Source organism: Neovison vison, chromosome 13 (assembly GCF_020171115.1).
Source record: "Neovison vison isolate M4711 chromosome 13, ASM_NN_V1, whole genome shotgun sequence".
In the NCBI taxonomy this organism is placed as follows: domain Eukaryota; kingdom Metazoa; phylum Chordata; class Mammalia; order Carnivora; family Mustelidae; genus Neogale; species Neogale vison.
This window is the reverse complement of record NC_058103.1, coordinates 3,954,650-3,976,822: the sequence shown is the minus strand read 5'-3', so window position 1 is coordinate 3,976,822 and position 22,173 is coordinate 3,954,650. Positions and strand designations below refer to the sequence as shown.

At 53.9% G+C, this 22,173-nt stretch overlaps 1 protein-coding gene across 7 annotated transcripts in view; it reads left to right on the top strand.

The window, feature by feature from the left end:
• The window catches only part of PPP2R5C (protein phosphatase 2 regulatory subunit B'gamma), a 129,327-nt gene extending 111,660 nt beyond the window's left edge, over positions 1-17,667 (top strand). For 2 of the 7 annotated variants that reach the window (XM_044230431.1, XM_044230437.1), the window contains 6 exons: positions 669-839; positions 1,872-1,999; positions 3,375-3,476; positions 5,137-5,209; positions 9,096-9,212; positions 14,777-17,667. In XM_044230431.1, coding sequence (XP_044086366.1) covers positions 669-839; positions 1,872-1,999; positions 3,375-3,476; positions 5,137-5,209; positions 9,096-9,212; positions 14,777-14,908 — 723 coding nt within the window. In that variant the 3' untranslated portion in view covers positions 14,909-17,667. The other 5 variants (XM_044230436.1, XM_044230438.1, XM_044230433.1 and 2 more) reach the window with 4 other exon arrangements.
• Positions 17,668-22,173: the final 4,506 nt, after the last annotated feature.

Below are 22,173 nucleotides of genomic sequence, written 5' to 3'. Positions count from 1 at the left end.
TCCCAGCTGAGGCCACGCTGCCGTGCTCCCCATGGGCCAGCACGCCTCAGTGCAAGGTCCTCCCAGCCCCCGAGGTGGTCACCAGCCCAGGGTCACAGGTCACGTGCAGAGGGCAGTGGGACCTCAGACCCCCCTGCGGCCCCACACAGCCTGAGCTTCACCAGGATCAGCTTATTCCACATGTCCTGTTCTGACTCCTCTTAGCACAGTCGGAAACACCGTGTGTGCACACAGTGAGCAGAAATACCAAGGAACGGCCAGTTTGAGGAAGAAACAGATTTTGCGTACGCGTGGCCAGCAGCCTCCCCGCTGACCGCTCCTGCATAGAAACGGATACACAGATTCCTACTTCCCGTGTTTCTCCTTCGTTCTTTTCCTCTCTAAACCCTCCTGACTGCTCATTTTTTCTCTTCTTTTTTTTTTTTTCTGAAGGGACAGACTGCAGTGGGGTTAAGCAGAGGGAGCGGGTCACGTGTTAAAGTGGCCATTCTGAAGTAAATCAGATGCCATCCGGTTCTCGGATTATAGAAAGCCCACGTGCTGACTTACGGTGCGGCTGATCCGTCTCCACAGAAGAAAGCGTCGCCTGGTTCTGTGGCTCTGCTCGGGGGGTCGCGTCCACGGAGCGCAGGCGGCGGGTGTCACACCGTGTGTTTTTTCTCCGGCAGGTGGTGATGGCGCTTCTCAAATACTGGCCAAAGACTCACAGTCCAAAAGAAGTCATGTTCTTGAATGAATTAGAGGAGATCTTAGACGTGATCGAGCCGTCGGAGTTTGTGAAGATCATGGAGCCGCTCTTCCGGCAGCTGGCCAAATGCGTGTCCAGCCCCCACTTCCAGGTACGGAGGGCGAGCCGAGAGCGGCCCCGATGGGAGTCCACGTCGGCAGAGGTGACCGGCTTCGGTGCGTCGCGGCCGGACCGTGCTTGTCACATGGGCGAAGGGAGATGGCCGGTGTAGTCGTACTTCGAAGTAGGATGCTAAGACGCGGGCTCTGTAAAACACACTTGAGCGTCTCGGCCGCGTCACTGAACCCCTGCTTCTCGCTAAGAGTAATTAGGAAAGGCTCCTCAGGAAAGCCGTCTTTGTCTTTCCGTTCCCTGTGCCCCAATGGCATCACACCTCGCTCCCCACAGCCGAGCGACGGACACTTGGGGACAAACTGTTCGGCCCTGAGACTCCCCGTCGACAAGCACTTGTTTCTGACACATACACCTTCCGACTTTTGTCCCCCTCACCCCCCAGCTCCTGTTTGAGGGGGCCTCAGTCACCTGCCGCTCTCCCCTCGTGGGTTCCTCACTCAGCCGTTGTGGCCTCGTTCTGAGGTCGTCCCCAGGACCTTTGTTCAGCCTGTCGGCCTCCCTTGCACGTGCTGGAACGTGTCGGAGGCTCACCCTGAGCGAGGCAGCCCTCCTGACGCTCCGTGCTGCTGTCCGCCCCAGGGCCTGTCACCTCGGGAGAACTAATTCTCCCTTCCTCTGTCTGCCCTGCTGGAACGTAAGCTCTGCGAGGGCGGGAGTCCCGCTTCACCTTGTCCACTCTGACGCCTTGGCTCTTCCCGGACCCGTGGCGGAGGGGAGCGGGCAGAAGGCGGGTGGAAGGGGAGCATTTGGCCCATGTCCTCCGTGTAGAGCCCGGGGCGCAGCCTAGATGTTCCTTGAAGGAGTGGAGGAGTGAGTGATTGTGTCCTTGGCGGGCAGGAAACCGTCTGCCCTTTGCAGCGATCTCTTGGGTGATGGTCTCGAGTGTGCCGAGTCTGTGGCGCTGAAGGCTGATGGGTGATTCATCACCTGTCCACGCAGTCGTGGCGCGGGTCCTGCCGAATGAGTGTTTCTCGTCCCGGTCACCACAGTTGTGCCCTCCGTCTTGCAGGTGGCAGAGCGAGCGCTGTATTACTGGAACAATGAGTACATCATGAGCCTGATCAGCGACAACGCGGCAAAGATCCTGCCCATCATGTTTCCCTCCTTGTACCGCAACTCCAAGACCCACTGGAACAAGTAAGAAGGGGGCGCGAAGCGTCTGCCCTCGGCTCAGGTCATGGTCCCGGGGTCCTGGGATTGAGGTCCGCACCGGGCTCCCTGCTTGGTGGGGAATCCGCTTCTCTCTCTCCCTCCGCCTGCCGTTCCCCCGCTTGTGTGCGCTCTCTCTCTCTAATAAATAAATAAAATCTTTTTAAAAATTAAAAGGAAAAACAGGAAAAAGCTGGCTGTCCACTGGGGCATTTAAAGTTCCCCATATGTCGCTGAAACTTCAATTAGGATTGAAATCCAAGTCCGAAATACCAGTTTAAAAAGGAAACACATGTAAGCACTTTGCAGAGACCTTCAGCTTGTTGTGAAGGTGAATGCAGGTGAAGTCAACGTACCGAAAGTCCCGGGCCCCTAAGAGGCATCAGCGCAAGGCTCTGGGGGTCGCTGGGGCACTCCTGGCACGGCCCCGCAGACCTCGTCATTGTATCGACTTTCGGCAGCCTTTTCTCTGCCACATTCATTTTTTATTACGCTCAGCAGGTGGGAACAAAGGCCTTGGAGCTCAGCCACCGTCCCCGTGTGCATTTAGTACAATTGCGAGAGGCAGCGGTGACTGCTGCCTGCTACACAGAGAGCAGTGTTATTTAAATGTTTCCAGATACAAGTGGGGTTTTGTTATGAAGTGAGCTACGAAGTTCCCGTGAACCTATAGCAGCAGAAACAGCAGCAGGCCTGGCAGCAAGGAGGGTGGTCGCGGGCAGAAGGAGGGTTTTCTGTGGCTGCTCACAAGGCCGTGGGCCTCCTGGGCTCCACGGGCTCCACAGCGCGGCCCTGCTGCCCGTCTCATTACCCGTTTGGCCATCCGCTGAGGGCAGGTGGGACTGGTGTCCTCTCCAGGCTCCACTGAATCACAGAGCAGCTGTGCCTCCTCCTCCTCCTCGACATCAGAGCCAGGAAGCTGAGCTTCGTGAAGCCATTCTGTGGTCATTTTATTTTGTTTATTTATCCAAAGCCCCGTTTTGGCATTATTAAAAAAGTTTTCTAAAAAGTTTTCTACCCTCAATTAAGATGAAAAGGAAACTGACATGTCCTTGATGCTGAAATGTTTGTTATTTTCCCCTACACGTTCTGTTTCTTCAAGTGTCAGTGTTTTTTATTCCGTTTCCACGGAAGGTGGCTGCTGTCAGCCAGGACAGAAAGCGAGGGGCCCCAGGGCCAGTCCGGAGCGCTCCGCGGGCTGCTTGGAAGAGTGACGGGGCTTTGGTTAGAGAACCCAGGGGCGTGTGACAGGGCCTCTGCAGCAGCTGCAGGGTCAGGGGGCAAAGGGCTGTGGCCGAGGAGGGCAGGGAGGTGGGTAGAAAATTGGAGGGTTCAGAGCCTGACCACCAGGGTCTGCTTACAGGACAATACACGGCTTGATCTACAACGCGCTGAAACTCTTCATGGAGATGAACCAGAAACTGTTTGACGACTGTACCCAGCAGTTCAAAGCAGAGAAACTGAAGTAAGTTGCTCCTTTCAAAAGCTACTCTTTCAAGGGTTTTCTCTTCCTCGGGCCTGAATAAAGCTCTTAGGTGGGTGGGTCCTAAAACGCTCCTTGCTTTAAAGCAAACTTGCTCTGTCACCCTCGAAACAGAAATGCAAACACTTGTTACGTTCACTGGTTGACGGAGAACATCTCTGTGCTCCCTGTTACGGCAACAGTTAATCACTTCTGAAACACGTGCGTGCAGCACGGACTTTAGCTTTGCCGAGGAGCACGGAGAGGCTGGGGGCGTCGGAGCTTTTCAGGTCTAGAAGGCCGAGGTTTGAGTTCTGTCCCCTGAGGTCTACGTGACTGAGCAAGCATGTTCATCCCGACACGGTTTTGCGGGCCCATGTGGCACAGGCCTCGTCTGAAGCCTGGCCTGCATCGTTCACGAAACCCGCGCCCAGCTCTCGCTCGGAGGAGGCCATCCCCGTCAGGTCTGGGCTCTGGGCAGGTTCTCTTTTTTTTTTTTTTTTTTTTAATTTTTTTTAAGATTTTATTCATTTATTTGACAGACAGAGATCACAAGTAGGCAGAGAGGCAGGCAGAGAGAGAGAGGAGGAAGCAGGCTCCCCGCCAAGTAGGGAGCGCAATGCGGGACTCGATCCCAGGACCCCGAGATCATGACCTGAGCTGAAGGCAGCGGCTTAACCCACTGAGCCACCCAGGCGCCCCTCTGGGCAGGTTCTCTTGTTTGCTTGTCCCTTGAAGCTGGCTCAGGAAGATACACTTTGCATGACTATAATTCAGGCTTCGGGATACACGTAACCAGTGGTCCCGCGCACACTTCACAGACGGTACGTCCATGCTGTCCCGTCCATGGGGCCTTCTCACAGGTTCTGACAGCACAGCAGTGCCTATGACAAAAACGTGGTGTGGAGAGACAGGGATACACACATGAGGGGGACCCACTGTGCGAGGTGTGGTCTGCAGGGCCGGAGGGAGGCAGGGGCTCATGCACATGGAGCCTCCGAGCCTCCCGGCCTCCAGCTTTGTGGCCCTCGGAGCCGAGCACGGGGTTCACCCGTGCCTTCCGCCTCGCACGGGGTGAGTCTCTCAGCTTTCTGAAAAGGATCTTAAAGGTCACGCAGCACATTCTCCAGATTAAAAAGAAGAAGAAGAAGAAATGCTGGGTCAAGGTGAAGGGATTGACAGAAGGCCGTGGGCCTCTGGCGGTGGGAGCGGACGAGAACTGGGTCCGAAGACGGTTCCTTTTAAACCCGTCCTTGTCGGGACGTCAGTCCTTGGCCTCGGTTCCCGTACGCCGTGGAATGGTCTCACTTTCCACGGCCCCATAAGCTTATCTTCAGGGTTCTCTAGACTCCCCGAGGAGGCAGCGAGAGCAGGACGGTGCAGGCCTGCGGGGCTCGTACGCGTGTCCTCGGGGCCCGCGGTCTCCAGCGTGTTCTCCCTGCGGCCTCCTCACTCGCTCAGCCTCCGCCGCCGAGTCTGGCTGGTTTCCCGCATCGCGTGTGCCGCATCCCGTCCCGCGGTGCTCCCCGTGGTGAGGCTCGGGGAGTGAGACCAGCAGTGACAGGAGAGTGGGTGACCGCAGCTGGCCACGCCAGCGTCGCCTCTCGCCGTTGCTTGCCTGTGACCCCGTCTCTAATACCAGTGACGTTTTGCTGTTTTTCAGAGAGAAGCTAAAAATGAAGGAACGAGAAGAAGCGTGGGTTAAAATAGAAAATCTAGCCAAAGCAAACCCCCAGGTACTAAAGAGAGTAACATGAAAACCTCCAGGGCGTTACTGAATGTTTTTATGAGCTGGGAACGTGGGGTCCGCGCGGGGGGCGGGGCCGGTCTCGCTAACCTTGTATGTGGGAATGTCTGCAATAAATGTGCTTCTCGACTTTTGCACAAGCAACTGGTTTTTGCCCCACCAAGTTTTTACCACAGAATTGATTTTTTTCCCTCCTCTTTTCAGTAAGATCTAAATCTTACCAATATACTGTGGTAAAAAGGAAACCAGAGTACAGCCTCTGCTTGGGGGCCAAGATTGCAACTTGCTTTCTCCCCACAAATGTCATAGACGCTGTCACTCAAGTGGTATGTCCTTTCTTTTAAATATCAAAATCATTCGAAAAAAAAGATTTGAAATAGATGAAGTACAAAGTTGGGTGGCTTTTTTCCTAAAACCAGGTTCCTGGAGGCTGAGCCTTTAATTGTTGAAAATTGCCTGACTTCTGTCGTGTCGGCCACTAAACCTTCCTCCCGACCTGGCTAGAAGCCTCCAGTGCACTGTGGCAGGCGGGCGCACGTGGCGTGTCCCATGGAGCTGCCAGCAGTGGCGCCCTGCAGAGTGCCCGCTGTGGGGCCGGCGTGCGGGCTTCTGAGCTGTGTGGTCTTGGGTGTCACGTCCACTGGTCCCAGTGGGCTGCAGCACTGTCCGATAGCTGCTCCTTCTGGTTCGGGGCCAGTCTGAATATCACGGGGACGCATCCCCGCCACAGGCACGGTCCCCAGGCTGTCCTCCGCCTCCCAGAAAAGACGAGATGGTACTTTAAGAGAACCACTCAGCTCCCTTTAGAACCCTAAAGGTTCGTGCAGGTGGGCTGGATTCCAAGCAGTCCGCTTTTCCAGGGTGAGAGGTGTGCACAGGCCGTTCGCTAAGTCCGTGCTGCCGGTTTTTCAGTCTGACATTGCCTGAAAAGCGATGCATGAACAGAGGTTTATTAAACGTATGTGTTTGATCTGTGTGACGTCTCGCTTGTACTTCCCTCAAAACCACATTCAGGAGACTTAAGCCTTCGGAAACTGGAATGACTTTCTTAAGTGAGGTCCCGGTCCCCGCGTAGAACAACCCAGCAGCGTCCCCTTTACGGCCTCTGTTCTGTGCTCTTCACGGAATCGCTGTTGTGAGGTGACCGTGAACCCGTGCGTGCCCCGTGCAGGCACACAGCTCCGGGCATCTGCTGTAAGAAACAGAGTGTGTGTGGTTAAAATACTGACATTTCTTTCTAAGACACAGGAAAAGTGGGAATCTGGGGCAGGTGGAGGCGGGCGGCCCTGCCTGACAGCCGCGTGCAGGGGGCCGGCCGGACCCCACCCCCCGCACCCGCCACCTCGACACCCTGCGACGCGTGAACCAGGCACAAGTCAGAGAGCCCACTTCTGTTTATCTTACCGAGAATATAGAAATGATCTCATGGAAACCCGCACGAAGCCTTCCTGCCACAAACGGGAAAGAGCGGGTGGGTTGTGTAACGGCGTGGCCTGGTTTTCGCGGCTGTGCACTAGCAGGTGTCCCTTCTGAAATAGACACTGTTCTCGTCGCCCTTTTTCTGAGCTGCTCCTGAGTTTCTCTTACACGACGTTTTTACTCCTCTGGGCTGCTCTCTGCGGCGTCCCGGGCAGGCCCTGCCTGTGCTCGCCAGGCGCCGTTGGTGACCGTGACGTTCAGGGCACGAGGCTGACCGTCTCCCTGTTGAACCCGTGTGAGTCACCCCCCGTGAGTCCCATCTGCCCGCACAGTCCCCGGCGCCACGTCCCCCAAGGAAAATACTTCCTGGGCTAGTGATGTCTCAGAGCTGGAAGCAAGGCCTCGGGACTTGGTCTTCACTTGAGAGAGGGAATCTTTTCCAAGCTCCGGTCACTGTGCCCTTTGTCACAACGACCGCAGGACGCAGAGAGCTGTGTGGACTACAGCATGTTTCTTGTTTCCGTCATGGGAACAGTGGGGTCTTCGAGCCTGGCTCCCCGTCTCAGGTCTGCCTTCTTGAGGTATGAGTTCATAGCTTCTTGTGCAAGTCTGCCCCCTGTGCTGTGTCTGGAAGTCTCCCCAAGACTCCCCCGCTCAGGTCGGATGTGCGCCATCCATCCTGCGAGGCTCGGGGAGTCGGCGGAGCCTCCCAAATTTTCGGTCGCGTTTGTCATGGCCATTGTGGTGGTTCTGCTGGAGTTGTTGAATACCACGCGTGGTTTAATTTGTTCGAGTCCTGGAATACTGAGGCTTTCTCCCGTGACTGTGTTCTCCTAGCCCTCCCAAGAGGCCGGGGACAGCGAGTGCTCGCTTCTCCCTGACTTTGGTCGGAATTGTGTGACGTGATGACAGGTGCTTCTGTGAACCTCGAGTGCAGCCTCCGGCCCGGGGCGCGGGGCCCGGCTGGCCGCTTTCCCTTGAGAGGTGGGCGTCTCTGGGCGACCTGTGTGTTCCTTGACCCTGCTGTGGACTCCAGCCTCGACAGTTTTATCCCTAGTAGGAATCCTCTCCTGCCGGGGCCTGTGCTGTGGCCCTCCCTTGGCTGGGACCATTTTGTAACCTTCTCGTTCGTTCTTCTTTTCGCCCTGAGCCCCAGTGAGGACTGGGAGCCGCATGCCGCTCAGCACGGGCACGACGAGTCCTGCGCTTAGTTGTGCTTCTGGGAGCCCCTGGGGGCTCGGCACCGAGGAGACAGCCGCTTCCCTCGGCAGATGGGCACCAGCTGGGTGTCCTGAATTGTGGAACCTTCCCAGGATACAAAGATGGGGGCAGGACACCACTCCGAGGGGCTCAGGGGTCCCTGAGGGGAGCCAGATGGAGGCAGAGAGAATGCATTCAGATGGCCAGATCGTAACACGCATGGGGACATGCTGGAGAGGAAGGTGGGCAGGAGGTCTGCTTCCTGCCTCCATCTGGGACACAGAAAGCCACACTGGGGTGGCCATAGTCACAGTGTCCCTAGCAAGAGGGCTGAACCCCTCGCAGGGGACGTCTCAGCCACCCAGTCTGGATCCAGGGGAGGTTCTCAAGGCAGAGAGGGCAGAGGATGGAAGCCGGGTTGTTGAGCACAGGTGGACTGTTGGCGAAGGAGGAGGGGTCTGGGCGTGGTCTGTGCTTGGGAGCAGCTGGAGAGGGGACAAATGTGGGTGTTTAGCCCCGAGAACAGGTGCAGGTCTTAGAGTCCTGAAGAGCAAAGTGGCCTAGTCAGACTTGGATTTCAGAAAGTTCTTTCTGGCAGCAACACGTCTGGTGCCTGGAAGGGGCGGCACCCAGGCACTCACGCGCGTGTGGCCGCGGCGGCAGCGTGGATGGGAGTGGCAGGTGCCTGGGCACCCAGTGGCACGGGAAGGAGGAAGCGGCAGAGCCGAGGCTCCACGGCCACGGGCTTCCAGTGCATAGCCCAGCTGTTGGGCAGAAGCGAGTCACGGAGTTTGGCTAGAGGGCTGAGACGCGTGGCGTGTGGACAAAGGGGCGGATGGATAACAGCTCCAGGGAGTTAAGAGCGTGGGCAGGAAGAGTGAGGTCGGCAGGTGCCAGCCTGGACAGGGAGGGGCGGCTGTGGGCACGAAGAACAGGCCAGGGGAGTGCGTGCACCCAGGCTCCGAGCGAGGCTGCCTGGCGGGTGCCGCCCCAGGGTCCCACCATCCCAGGGGAGCCTTGGAGGGGAGGCTGGAGCCGACGTCCCAGTCCCAACCGGTGCCTCTGGGCCTGAAAGGGTAGAAGCGGGCTGGTTTCCAAGGCCCCTCGGGCACAGGCTGGTTTAACGGCCACCCTACGGGCTGCAGGAGAGGGCCCAGGGTGGGGGGGCGCTGGAGGGAAGACTTGCCCCCGCCAGGACGCGAGCCTTGCAGCCCAGGACCTGCGCCCAGAGAGTGACTGCGCGCTTTGCATTGCAGTACGCAGTGTATAGCCAAGCGAGCACCGTGACCATTCCGGTTGCAATGGAGACAGACGGGCCTTTATTGGAAGATGTGCAGATGCTGAGAAAGGCCGCGAACGAAGAGGCTCGCCAGGTAACGCGCACCGCCCAGAGCGGAGCCGGGGCGCCCGTGGTGGGCTTGCCCGAGCCCCATCACCGGAGCCCGGAGGGACACGCTCTCCGTCGCTGCCTTCTGGGCGGGCTCCCCGGTCTGGGTCAGCTCACGGGAGGTACCTTGTCTGCACCTCAGGGAGCAAACGACTAGAAATCGTTGTCTCGAGGCTGCGCCTGAGATGTGAGTCTTGTCTTCATTCCCACGAGTAACGGTCTCAGCCGCTGACCGTCCCTGGAGGCAGAGAGAAGCCAAAGCCTTTGCAGAGCGGGAAGTGGCGTCGCTCCACCGTCTCCCTCGTGAGCCTCCCGCTCGCGCTCTGGCCCAGGGACCTCCCCGGTCGGCCGCCCGCGGCCGCCCTGGGGCCGAGCCCCGTCTCCCTCCCTGACAGCAGAACAGCAGTGCCTGGCGGGAAGGGGCCCGAGCCGGGGGCCTGGTCGGGGTGACTCCTGTGCTCAGGTGGTTTGTTCCCACGGTGGTGGGGGTACGTGTTCAGACCCCCACCCATCCAGAGACCGACCGCATCACCGAGCTGGGAACACGCAGACAGTGGGGGCTTCAACGAGGGCAGGTATCCCGCCTGTGCGTGAGGAGCCTGTCCTGGCCGTGTTTCTCCGGGGGGCGGGGGCCCTCCTGATTCTGGAACCTTGAGAATCCCTGACGACAGCCAGCGCTAAGATTCCAAAGGGCCCGAGGTCAGGGTGGCTGGACGCAGGCAGAGTACCAATGCTCATGTTGTTCACAGCTCACTTGAGCAGAGGTTTTAACTCGGGCAGATTTCACTCCCCTCTTGATCCGACGGGACGGGGCGTCAGCAAGAGCACAGGCCCGCCACCGCCCGGACCACGCTGTCCTTACGCGTGGCCACAAGCCCCATGGGGCTGCTGAGCCCTCACAGCGTGGCCGTCTGCACCGAGCTGCGCTGACAGCCCAGGGCACAGGAACCCCCAGGCTCGACAGGAAGAAGCGAACATAAAAGCATCTCATTCATAATTTTTTACTCTTGCTTGTATGTTGAAATGACAGCATTTTGGATATATTGGGTTAAATTTTGAAACGCTGTTAAAATTCATTTCACCTATTGCTTTTTACTTTTTTAACATGGCTACTAGGGAATTTGGAGTTCCGTATTGGAACATGTTTTGTTTTGTTTTTTTTCCCAACCGGGCGGCATCGGTCCAGAGTCGTTTTGCACAAGGCTGCCCAGGGAGGTGGCTGCAGTGACCGCCACGCACGTGCCCCTTCTTGCCCCGCCGGCTCCCAGCCTTAGCAGAAGAACAAAACTTCAGTACTACAAGTCCAGTGCAGAAACTCCGTAAACGCCTAGTGGACGTCAGTAACTTATTTTGACTTAGTTCAGTTGGAGTCCATAATTGTTAGCCGTGAACAGACGTAATTAAAAAATCTCAAAAATCCCCATTTTTCTCTGTCCTCCCTGGGGGGACATTCATTTTCCTGCTTCACTTTTTTTTAACTGGAAGAGGAATTTGAGGTCATTTTTTAAATTGCCATTTTGATTTTGTGGCTTGAAGTGTACAAAGACATGAGAGCTCGCCTAGTGCTTACAGACACAGACGTCAAAGCAGCATCCCTCGTACTGCAAGTGCTGCCCCGGAATCTGGGACAGCAGCAGAGGGTTTTTTTGTTGTGTTGTGTGTTTTGTTTTGTTTTGTTTTGTTTAAAGATTTTATGTATTTATTTATTTATTATTAAGAGAGAGGGGAGGCATGAGTGGGGAGAAGGTCAGAGAGAGAAGCAGACTCCCCACGGAGCTGGGAGCCCGATGCGGGACCCTAGGATCATGACCTGAGCCGAAGGCAGACGCTTGACGACTGAGCCACCCAGGCGCCCCTCACCACCTTAGTTTTTAAGTCATGTAGACCTTTCAGCAATGGACAGGAAACGGATAGTTTATAAGCCAGTTCTGACACATTAATTATTTGGGGGGGTTTTAGTCCATCCTTGACCCACTGCAGGTCATAATTAATGCTAGGAAAAGAATGGCCTATGTCCAAAACGTAAAGAACACGTAAATTGTGGTCTTATTTATGATTCCTCTATGGGGAATCAAGTATTTGATCCGGAAGGCAAATTGAAATAGCATTCTCATCGTGAGTGGGAAACGGCCCTGGTTGATCCGTCCTGTGCCCTCGGTGGTGTGCGTCCTTCCCCGTAATGCAAAAGGCTCGGTCTCTACTCATGCACCCACCTGGTTCTGACTGACCCGAGGCAGACATGTGGTTCCTGGAGAACTCCTGTACCGTGTGTGTTTCCGTGACTCTTGCAAGGTGATGTAACTAACTTTTCTGCATAATTATTTCTTAGATCTCTACGATCACGCTCCTGAGTTGAAGACTCAATGGCATTAAAACACCCGTTCTCAGGGGTGCCTGGGTTGTTCATGGGGTTAAGCCTGCCTTTGGTGCAGGTCATGATCTCAGGGTCCTAGGATTGAGCCCCTCATCGGGCTCTCTGCTCAGCAGGGAGCCTGCTTCCTCCTCTCCCTCTGGCTGCCTCTCTGCCTGCTTGTGATCTCTCTCTGTCAAATAAATAAATAAAAATCTTTAAAAAAAAAAAAAAAACCTATTCTCCCCAAATTAATGTGATCTCAATCAGAACCCCAGCATACTTTTTTTTTAATGACATATGGATTCTAACATCCACATGGCAACACAAAGGACCCAGAATAGCCAAACAACTTTGAAAAAGAAAAGAACTGGAAGACTAATACCATCTGACTTTAGGGCTTGTTACGGATTTTTGTCAGTCCGTTGAATCCCGCCCCATTTCAAGCCAAATAGGTGAAGGTATTTCTAGTGCTAGTGCAGTCTTGTAGGTATAATATTTGATATAATAGACTCTCCTGAACTTGAAAAATGTTGGAGTCCTGTATCCTGAAAATCTCAAAACACCATCATTAAAGCAAAGAGAAAAATCCCTCGATGCAGGAAAATTTGTGCACAATTTGGAGACCAAATCACATAAAAAGTTATAGCTAAAAATTAAAGTCTGAGTATTTTCAGGGCCCTTTTAATTTTATCTCTGGCTAATTTTATTTTCCCAAAATAATTCCACATTTCTTTAAAATGACTTGAATGTTGGCCAGGATGGGACGCGTGGGAGAGGTAGATGGCAAAGGAGGCAGGAGGTGGGAGGCGCTTGGTTGGAATTCTGTGGAGAAATTAGGTATTGACCTGTCAGAACCATGATTTGCATTTTTATTTGGGGGGGGAGGGAGGAGCTTGTCTAACCCTCCATGGAACATCCAAAGAGAAGTCGTAAATTTCATGTGAATGACATTTTTACCGGAGACGTTTAAAATGTTAACAATTCTCATTTCTAACAGTCGGTCGGGAGAAAAGCAGTGTCGAGCACGCAGATAAGGAAGGTGTAGAGAGACGGAAAGGTGGGCAGTGAAGGTACTCCTTACTCCGTACGTAGAGTGTGTTTAAGGCTTGTATGCTTAGGACAAGACTTGACAAATCCTGCTATGCACATGATGTATTTTCCCTTTTCTCCCTGTCCTTCCAGCTGCTGATGGTAAAGACAAAACTGGTCCCTTGAGACATTTTGGGGGTTAGTTGTGTCCTCGGCTGCGTAGTAAAAACATGTAGGATTATGTTCGCCACCTTCGTGCCCTGCTCCCACTTCCTGTATGGAAACTGAAGCCTCGTAGATGTGCCCGCACGCGGCAGACGGAGGCCGTGCCTCACGCTCCACCTGCTTACCGCGTCGGCTCACGGCCCACACGCCCCCCCCAGCCTGCCCCTTCGGGGTGACCGTGCGCACGCCCTGTCGTCCTTCCCCGCCTGCTGTCTTTCTGATCTTTCTCCTCTTGTCACGCCCTGCCTGACACCCAGTCTGAGATGCCCGCGCAGGAAGCCCGGCGCGTCCGGCCCGCTGTCCTCGCAGATGTTCCCAGGGCTTGCGTGTTCTCTGCACTTGCACTTCTGGTTCCAGTTCCCCAGTTTCGACCGTGGCCTTTTTCTGCTCACATGTTTCTTCTCTTCGGAATGCCTGTTTGAGCGGGGGCGAACTAGACCGAGTCTGTAAACGTCTGGGTTTGGCTTGGCTTCGCTTGGCTTTGTTTTCAGGGTAGAACTGTTCCCTCTTGGGTTCCTGGTGGGCCAAAAGCAAACACGCCCAGCGCTGTGCCCCTCACAGCTCCCCGATGGGGGTGCTTCTCCCGAAGCCGCGAGCACTAACCTCCAGGGGCAAAAAGCCAGACTCCCACCTCTCCCGTAAAAGAGGGTGAATATTCACGTCACGTTTCTAGAAATATTCCCGGAACATCACACAAGGCTCTTTCTAAACCTTGATGTCCCTGCCTTTTCCACAGATAAATCTGCAAAGAACCCTGAGAAATAGTTAGCTCTGCAAAAACGTGGACTTTCCACGCTTGGCTTCTGTGGGTTCTGGAATTGCTTCTAAAAGCCAGGAGAAGTGTACTTTACGCAGAGTTTAGATATCCCCAGACTCTGAGAGGTGGCTGTGGTTTTGTCCCTTTTGTTGTCAGACGATTGACTTGAAATGAATTTTCTCTGATAAGCCTTTTGTTCACAACCACGGAAGTCAGTACATTCTCTTTAAAGTCTGTCTTGTCGATGGAGACGCCAAGCAGAAGCACTTGCTTCTGGCTGAAGTGTAGAGCTAATTGGCAGTCCTCTGGTGCCTACGCTGTGTTCAGATGATTTCCGTGGCTTGTCTTGTTTCAGAAACACTGGTACGGATGCCCTGGCCCTGCCCCAAAACCGACTGACGTGTTCACCTTTTACTTACGGGAACGGGTGCCTTCAGTATAAACACCCTGTATCAGCACCCCCCACCCCGCTTCCATAGCAGACACAGTTCTCTAAATCCTGGTGCAAAACCAGGATTCTTTTTTTTTTTTTTTAAGTAAAACCACAATGTCCTAAACTTCAGAAAGACAATGTTGTGGAGGAGGGAATCTTTTATTTCCTATTCTTAATACTAGAAAATTTTATGTGCATAATTAAGTACCGTTTTTTTTGAAGTTCTAGCGGGTTTGTTCCCTGAAGTGACCCACATAATGCCTCTTACTCTAAGGACCTTTTTTTCAAATTGAATAGACGTTTTGGACCTTTTCTTTAAATCCAGTTTCAATGTGGTTTTCATTCATTCTTTTTATTTCCCTCCAGAGGAAATTTCCACTTTCCAAACGGCTTCTGTAATGGCCGTGGGCACAGAGATGCCTTCAGTAGCGTCGCTGCAGTGGGGTTTTGCTACTGAGGACATTTCCTAGAACTGGTGAACTTGCAAAAAACAGAGGTACCGAGTACTGGGTACGGAACTACACTTTTCTAGGAACCCAGACTGCCAATGTTTTGTGCACACCGCCCTTCCCACTAGCTGCTAGGTCACTGCCGGTGGCCGCACCCAGTTTGGGGCGCTTGTTCCTCTGTCGGCCTTACAATGTGGGTGCTGGGCACCCGGCTCATGGCTGCCCTTTGACTTAGCACGCAGACATGAGCTCCGTCCTCCGATGGCTTCACTCGTAGCCAACGCCACTGCCTTTGTAATTCCAGGCACAGAAAGATCTGAAGAAGGACCGGCCTGTCGTGCGCCGCAAGTCCGAGCTGCCTCAGGACCGCCACACCAAGAACGCCTTGGAGGCTCACTGCAGAGCTGACGAGCTGGTCTCCCAGGACGGGCGCTAGCCCCCCGGAGGACCGCTGCGGCCTGGGGGTGCCTGTTCTTTCCCGGATTCTGTAGAAAGTACATCCTTTTTGTGCCATACAAATCAGTTACACTCAGAGTCAGAGCTTTCTTCGACCCCGTTCTGTAGGCAATAATGCACTTCTGCCTCAGCTCGAGATTAGGAGTTCAAACAATGGTGGCTTCTCGGATGGGTCGGCAGAGCCGAGGGCTGCCGGCCACGTCCCCCGCGAGTGGGCCCAGCCCCGGCGCAGCCCCCGTAAGACTGTTTCCCAAAATCAGAGCTAAGGAGAGCACCCTGGTCATCCTCTTCACATTCTACCCAACCGGAATTCGTGATCATTTATACAAGTGGTTCTATGGTAATATCACTGTTCTGCAAATCAAAGGAACACTTTAAAAAAGTATTACCTATTTCTGAAGACTTTACAAACCTTTTCCGTTGTTTCTCTGTGATTGTTAACGCCAGTAGCTTCTCTCTCTCTCTCTCCTTCTTTCTCTCCTCCTCTCTTTCTTTTTCTTCCTTCCTTTTTATCTCACTGAGATGGTTATTTGCTGTCCTCGTTCTAACATGACTTACTGAGAAAAGTGACATGACAATCCTCGGCCACCGTGTTTTCAGATGGTGTCTCTTTCCTTTGATGGGTGACATCTGTGCACTGTCACTTCTTTTGGGTACCGCTAAAGCCATATTTCCAAGCCTGGGGCCTAGCACCAGGGACCCCAGGAGTTAAGCTCACAGGAGAAACTTACCTTAAAAGAGAGCTTTCTCTGCCTACCTTGACTGGAATTAGAATTTTCAAATGTTGTGTTTCCCCCCCCCCTTTTTTTTTTGGTTTGTTTGCAGACTTTTATTTTGTCTAAACATTGTTGTCCTTTCACAAGGCTCTAGAATGAATAAAGGTATCATCTCTGAGAATCCATTTTCTACATTTTATAAAAGGTCAGAACGAGATCATCTTGAGTCGGGCCAGATCTTGGCCCATCACGAGCTGCAGCCTGCCTCTGGGCGGCAAGTAACAAGAGTGCCCGGGTCGGTGCAGGGCGCCGCCCTGGTGTCCCCTGGCTGCCGGGATGTGGTCCCCAAGCGCCAGTGGGCAGCGGCGGCGGTGTGAGGGCTTACTGTGACCCTGCCCAGGTGAACAGAGCACACATTATAAACACCTCATGAGGGAAATACAGCGTCTAAGTCCCCATTGGTCTTCAAATGCTGCTATTAAATTTCACGGACTCCTTGCATGTGTCTGGCTTTTTGTTTGGAATGGAACGGCACGAGGAGAAAAACCTCTACCCTTAGCGCTTCGTCTGCTCTGTCTCTCTCTCAGGGTGGCCCGTGTTTTGACTTATTTATCCTGCTTGAGAGCTGTTGGAGACGCGTCCCTATTCTGAACAAATGACTCTAGTTTCTCTTGTCTCTGGTATAAGACGAGATTAAGTTCATGTTAAATGTCTTGATGCATAAAAAGATAAAACATGGCTTCTTTTATTTTAATCGAGGTCTCGGGGGTCCACGGAAACGTTGTGGAAAGCAGACACGGTCCCCCGGCCGTGGTGCCTGCTGCCCCCGGTGTCACTTGTGTCCACACACGATGTTGATTTCCTGGTGTCCCTGGAGGAAGGTCATGGGGGGTGGGGGGGTCTGGGCTAGGAGCCAAGTCAAGTACTAACTAAAAAGATTGCCCCAGCTGAAAGTGGGAAAGGCCACTTTTCGAGAAGAAACACTTCCTGAGAAACTTGACAAGTAATCTATCCATTTTACCATTATGAAATCTATAATTTAAAAAAAGCTTAGATGCCTTTTCCTTTTGAAGGAAAGAGGGTGCTTTTTATTGTATAAAGCAGCGTCTTCTGTATTTTGATATACCATTGTTTGAACTTCCGTCTTTAGCTGATAGGTTCTCAAATATCCTTGATTTTGGATGTTCAGTATGTGTGTGAGAGAGGGTTCTAGGAAGACTCTCTTCTGCCCTAGGTAAAAAGCAAAATTTCCACGATTTGGGTGACTGTATAAAGCTCAGCCTGTAAGAACACCTTTTTGTCTAGGTTTTATTTCTGCTCTTTATTGAAGACAAACATTCACCAAAAAGGGGGGGGGGAGTTTTGAGAGAGACTAATTTTCTTTGACAAGACTATTATTTAATATTTTGGCCTATTAAAGTTTTCCTAGTTAGTACTCAGATTCCCTGTGCTAATTGTTCAACTTATATATTATTATATAGATACACTGTTTATTCTGTACCAAACTGATTTCAAAAAGTACTACATTGAAAATAAACCGGTGACTGTTTTTCTTCATAAAGTTCTGCGTTCAGCATCTTCACTCTTTCCAAAATGTATCTGTACATCAGAAATGTCACTATTCCGAGTGTCTTTTTAGTGTGGCTTTAGTACGGCTTCCTTTTAATATTGTACATACATTGTATCTTTGTTTTATGGTAACAAGTAATAAAAATGTAGACTTCATATTTTGTACAAAATGTCCTATGTACAGAATAAAAAAGTTCATAGAAACAGCAAAAATAGGTAAGTGGCACAATTATTTTTCTTTAGAGGATATCTGTAACTTTACGCTCTAGTGAAATGTTAAGTACCTACATATTTTTTAACATTTTGTAATTCAAGACTTTTTGTTCTGACATTGTTTATGAAGAGAAAACTTCATACACGTGCCATTTAATATGCTCTTTTATCCAATTTTAAAAAAAAAAAACCTCTAAAAATGGTGTATTATATGGACTAAATAAAGAACATGTGAATTTTATTGCTCATCATGAAACTAAATTTAGCCATGGTGTCAGGCCAGCCGGGCCTGGCGGGTTAGCAGGCCTCCCTTCGGGCAAGAGGACATCCTCGCTGGGGCCTCTGACCGGGAGATGGGGAGCAGAGGCCCCAGCCCAGCGTCCCCGGCCCGCTCCGTGAGATCGTGGCTCACCTCCCTCGGGGAATAAAGTAGAGGTGCCTTTCTCCGCCCCCACTCATCTTTGAGGAGGCAAACGTGAGTCAGAGCACAATTTATAGAAATGGAATTATCTGAGCCCGAATCACGATGCTTAAAATGATTCTTGAAAAGAAACCGGTGTCTTGCAGACAGAGTAGAATCATAGGGAATCCGAATCCAGGGTCTCAGCTCACCCACCCCCTTCCTGATGGGGAACCTCAGTCTCGCTGAGGCTGTGAGCGAAAAGTTAACAAAGGAGGCCAAGACTCAAGGTGTCTCCTTAAGCGATTGCCACAAGCCACCCACGTGCTTGGCCAGCACGCTGGGTCGACATTCCAGCAGGCAAGAGGTGACCTGCGCACCTCCGTACCCGTCTCCGTCACATGGTCTCCCAAGGCCCTTCTCTTGGCGGGGGAGCACGGGACATGTGGCTCTGGAGCTGGGGCGTGTGGCAGGGCTGAGCCCATGGTCACTCCGTGGGGCGGTTCAGAGAGCCACACATACCCCACTTCATGCAGGACACCCTAAACGTGGCGCCACTAGGAGCTGGCTGTGACCTCGGACCAGGCGTCCCTTGCCTCCCATCCTGGAATCGGGGAAGCGCCATGTCTGGTAGCATCTGTGGGTCAGGGACATCTGAGGGAACTCAGGAGGTGGACGCACACCCCAAGCCCAGTGTCGCATGGCTCCTATGTCAGGCTGGCAGGTGGACCCCGCTCTGTGCCTCCTTCCTCAAGCAGCACCTGCCGCAGGGGCCGCTGGAGGCGGTGCGGGCCCACTCGGTCCTCACGCCCCAGGAGCCTCTGCCGCGGGTCCCCTCCTTGACGGGTGAGGACGGGCACGCAGAGGGCAAGTCACTTGCCCGAGGTCACAGAAGTACCGAGTGGGGCCAGGTTTCAGCCCATGCATCGTGGCCGCGGACCCCCCGCACGCCCCCCTCCCCTCGTCACACTGGAGGAACACCTGGGTCCCGCGGGGGAGGGGGCCGCCAACATGCGGGAGGGCTTCTGGAACTGGAGGCACCGGCAAACCAGCCCGCCCCGCGGCCCTCACACACGCTGCAGAAGCCGCTTCCGGAAGCTTCGGGTTCGCCGTGGTTTCCCGAGCCAGGAAACTCCGGCACGTTCTCCGGCTTCAGCCCTTCGGAGACCACCCGCTCGCGAGCTGTGACCCTCGGCAGCTTCCTCGTGTGTCACCCTGGGAACCTGGAAACGTCTCAGAACCTCCGCTGCCCTTTGATAATACACGTGCTTTTACGTAAGAGTTCACTTGGGGGACACGTGGGCTCCACGATCCGAAGTTTTGAAACCCACAGAGACTGACGTTTTTAGAGAAGGAGGCGACGGCCCCGCTCTGCCCGCGGGCTCGGGGCCCTGTGCTTGCCACAACAGCGTGACGGAAATCGCACGGCACTTTGCGGGAGTGGAGGAAAGAATCTCTAATTCATCTTTTTTTTTTAAGATTTTATTTATTTGAAAGAGAGGACGAGCAGCGAGGACGGACAGAGGGAGAGCGAAAGAGAAGCCGACTCCCCACTGCGCGGGGAACCCGACGTGAGACTCGGTCCCAGGACCGGGAAACCATGACCTGAGCCACCCAGGTGCCCCCCGAATTGATCTTTCTTCTGATCAGGGGAAACACAGCCCGGTTTCCTCCTGTGGGCCGTTAGAAACAGCTCGCTAAATCTCAGCTGGAGCTGAACTCAGCTTCGTGGTTTATTTTATAGGTTGACACAGAACCGATTACTAGTCAGTCACAAGAATTTTCTGACCCGTCTTTTTCTTTCTCCAGTTCTCCTGAGTTGCCCTCGGCACTCCGCGGGGGGTCAGTCCCAGGCACAGCGCACCCACGCAGTCTTGTGAAATGACCACAGTAAGCCTAGTTAACCTCCACCTCCGGCTTCGTGACCCCAAAGAAAGCCACCCAGGTTCCTGTAGTGAGAACAGCCAGTGAGAGACACTCGGGTGAACACGCCATTATCTGGGGAGAAACCGCGAGCAGGACGCCCACAGAGCTTCGAGGAACCCCTGGAATCAGGCACGTTCAGGAAATCCCTTTTATGCAGCGGGTCTGGTCCCGGAGGCGTCTCACGCAGGTGCTCGACCTCTCCCTGTCCCTCCCACACGTGCACCCCGACCCGCTCACGCCGGCACCACACACAGAGTTGGGCTGGGGGGTCCCTGGGGGTGCTGGGGGGCCTGAGCACTTAAAGCGTCACACTGAGGGGTCAACCCTTAGGTTCCCTGTCCGCCTCGCTCAGGTGCGGTCACCTCATCAGCGCCTTTGTTACTGTCTCCAAAATGCATCTTGGAGAACTCGGCCTTCAGTGAAATGTGGATGTAAGGGCACCTGGTTACCAGCGACGGCCCCTTTCCTCCGGGGTTTTCTCCTGGAGCCCCTTGTGCCGCTAACTCACGGCGGAGGAGCGTACCTTCCCCACATGCCAAAGGAGAGGGGTTTCGACCTTACGAAAAGCGGGTCCTCGGTCATGAAGTCAGCCCACGGTGAGCGTGCCACCCGAGGCTCGGCCACCAGAGCAGGGATGCCTCCTGAGCAAGAAGGGATCCTGAGGCTGGGCCTCTCGCAAGCCAGAACGCCAGGCACAAAATCCAGGCCGACTCCCGAGGCCACGTTCACTGGCTGCTCTCGAGCTGAAAAGCAAATGACATCTCTAAGAAGTCCTACCATTCCATAGGGCGCCTGGGTGGCTCAGTGGGTTAAAGCCTCTGCCTTCGGCTCAGGTCATGATCTCAGGGTCCTGGATCAAGCCCTGCATTTGGGCCCACCCCACCTGCCTCTCTGCCTACTTGTGATCTCTGTCAAATACATAAGTAAAATCTTAAAAAAAAAAAAAAAAAAAAAGTCCTACCATTCCATGAATTGTTTTCTTTTGTTTGATGTTGTCAAAATCCAGATGATTCTGTGGCGTAAGTTTGTGCTAGGAGAGCCAGAAGTTGCTTCTTCCTGAATCATGTCCTCACGAGTTTCAAAAAGACCAGGATAAAAAGCCTGCCACGTGGAGTGACCTGTGAGTGAAGCCCCACCGCGAGAGCAGGTCAGGGTCAACCAGCACGACAGACAGAGGAATGGGTTTATGAGAGCCTGCAGGCGCCAACGGTGGCGGCCGAAGGGCTGCTTTCTCGTGGGGGACGTCCCCAAGACCAACATGGGTGCAGTAACTCCCTGGAAGGACCCAGAAGCAAGCAAAACTGCTCTACCCCTTGGTCACCCTTTATGACCGCCAGGGACACAGGTTAAGGTCAGCAAGAGGAAAGGCCGCCTCGGACAGGGCCCACTTGCCCTCTCCCTAAGGTCACTCCTCCTGCCAGCAGCTCCACATGCGTGGGGCCAATCAGGGAAAAGCCAGAGAAGAGTCTGGGTGTCCGGGGTTTCAGGGGGACCAGTCACATTTGCAGGGGACTCCAGATGCTGGGCTGACAGTGCAGTCCACAACCACACCCCAGATCCCGATGTTACTGCAGACTGGGGGCGTGGCCTTAAGGCCCCAGGGAGACAAAAAGCGCCATCTGGCAGGACTTCCCCAGGGCTGGGGACGGCCTGCCAGGAGCTGGGGCAACGGCCAACCCTCTCCTGGGGCAAGGGGATCTCTTCATCACACCACAGTCCTCACAGACAGGGAGCTGTAAGTTCGGAGAGGTTCACTCACAGCCAAGGTCACGGCCGGCAGGGGCACAGCCACATGCAACCATGGGCAGCCAGCCAGAGGAGGGGCCCGTTAACCCACTGAGAAGGTAGAGGATTCAGAGACAAGGCTAGCAACCTGCTGGTGGAAAAAGAACAGACCCTAAAACATATGCGCTGCTCTCGGCAGCCCTGGGGGGAGCCACTCAGTACCTTGAAGTGGCTAAGAGGTGACTCATATTCAGTGTCAAAGGGAAGTAAACGGGAGCCATACCTCACATTCAGGCACGTTCACTGCTGCACTGGCCCCGGGTACCAGCAACGTCAGGGCCCAGCAAAGTCTCTAGAAGGCAGGAATCTCAATCCCACTCATTCATTCACAGCATAATGGATACCATGGGCCCCTCCCCAAACTAGAATGGAATCAATTAACAGTCACTGGCGTCTTCTCCTACTGGCATTTTCTCCAGCCTGGACACTGGCACGACTTCAGGTCCCAGCAGGCACAGCATCGGTGAGGAGACCCAGGGCCCCAGAGGCTCCAGCAGCATAGAGCAGAGCTTGGACAGAACCCGCATCTCCCAGCCCTGGGGACCAAGGTGGTCCCAAGGTGAGACCCGGTCTCCAGCTAAGTGACGCTGGGCCCGGTGTCAGATCTCTGCTGGCCAGACTCACGCCCCCACCAGC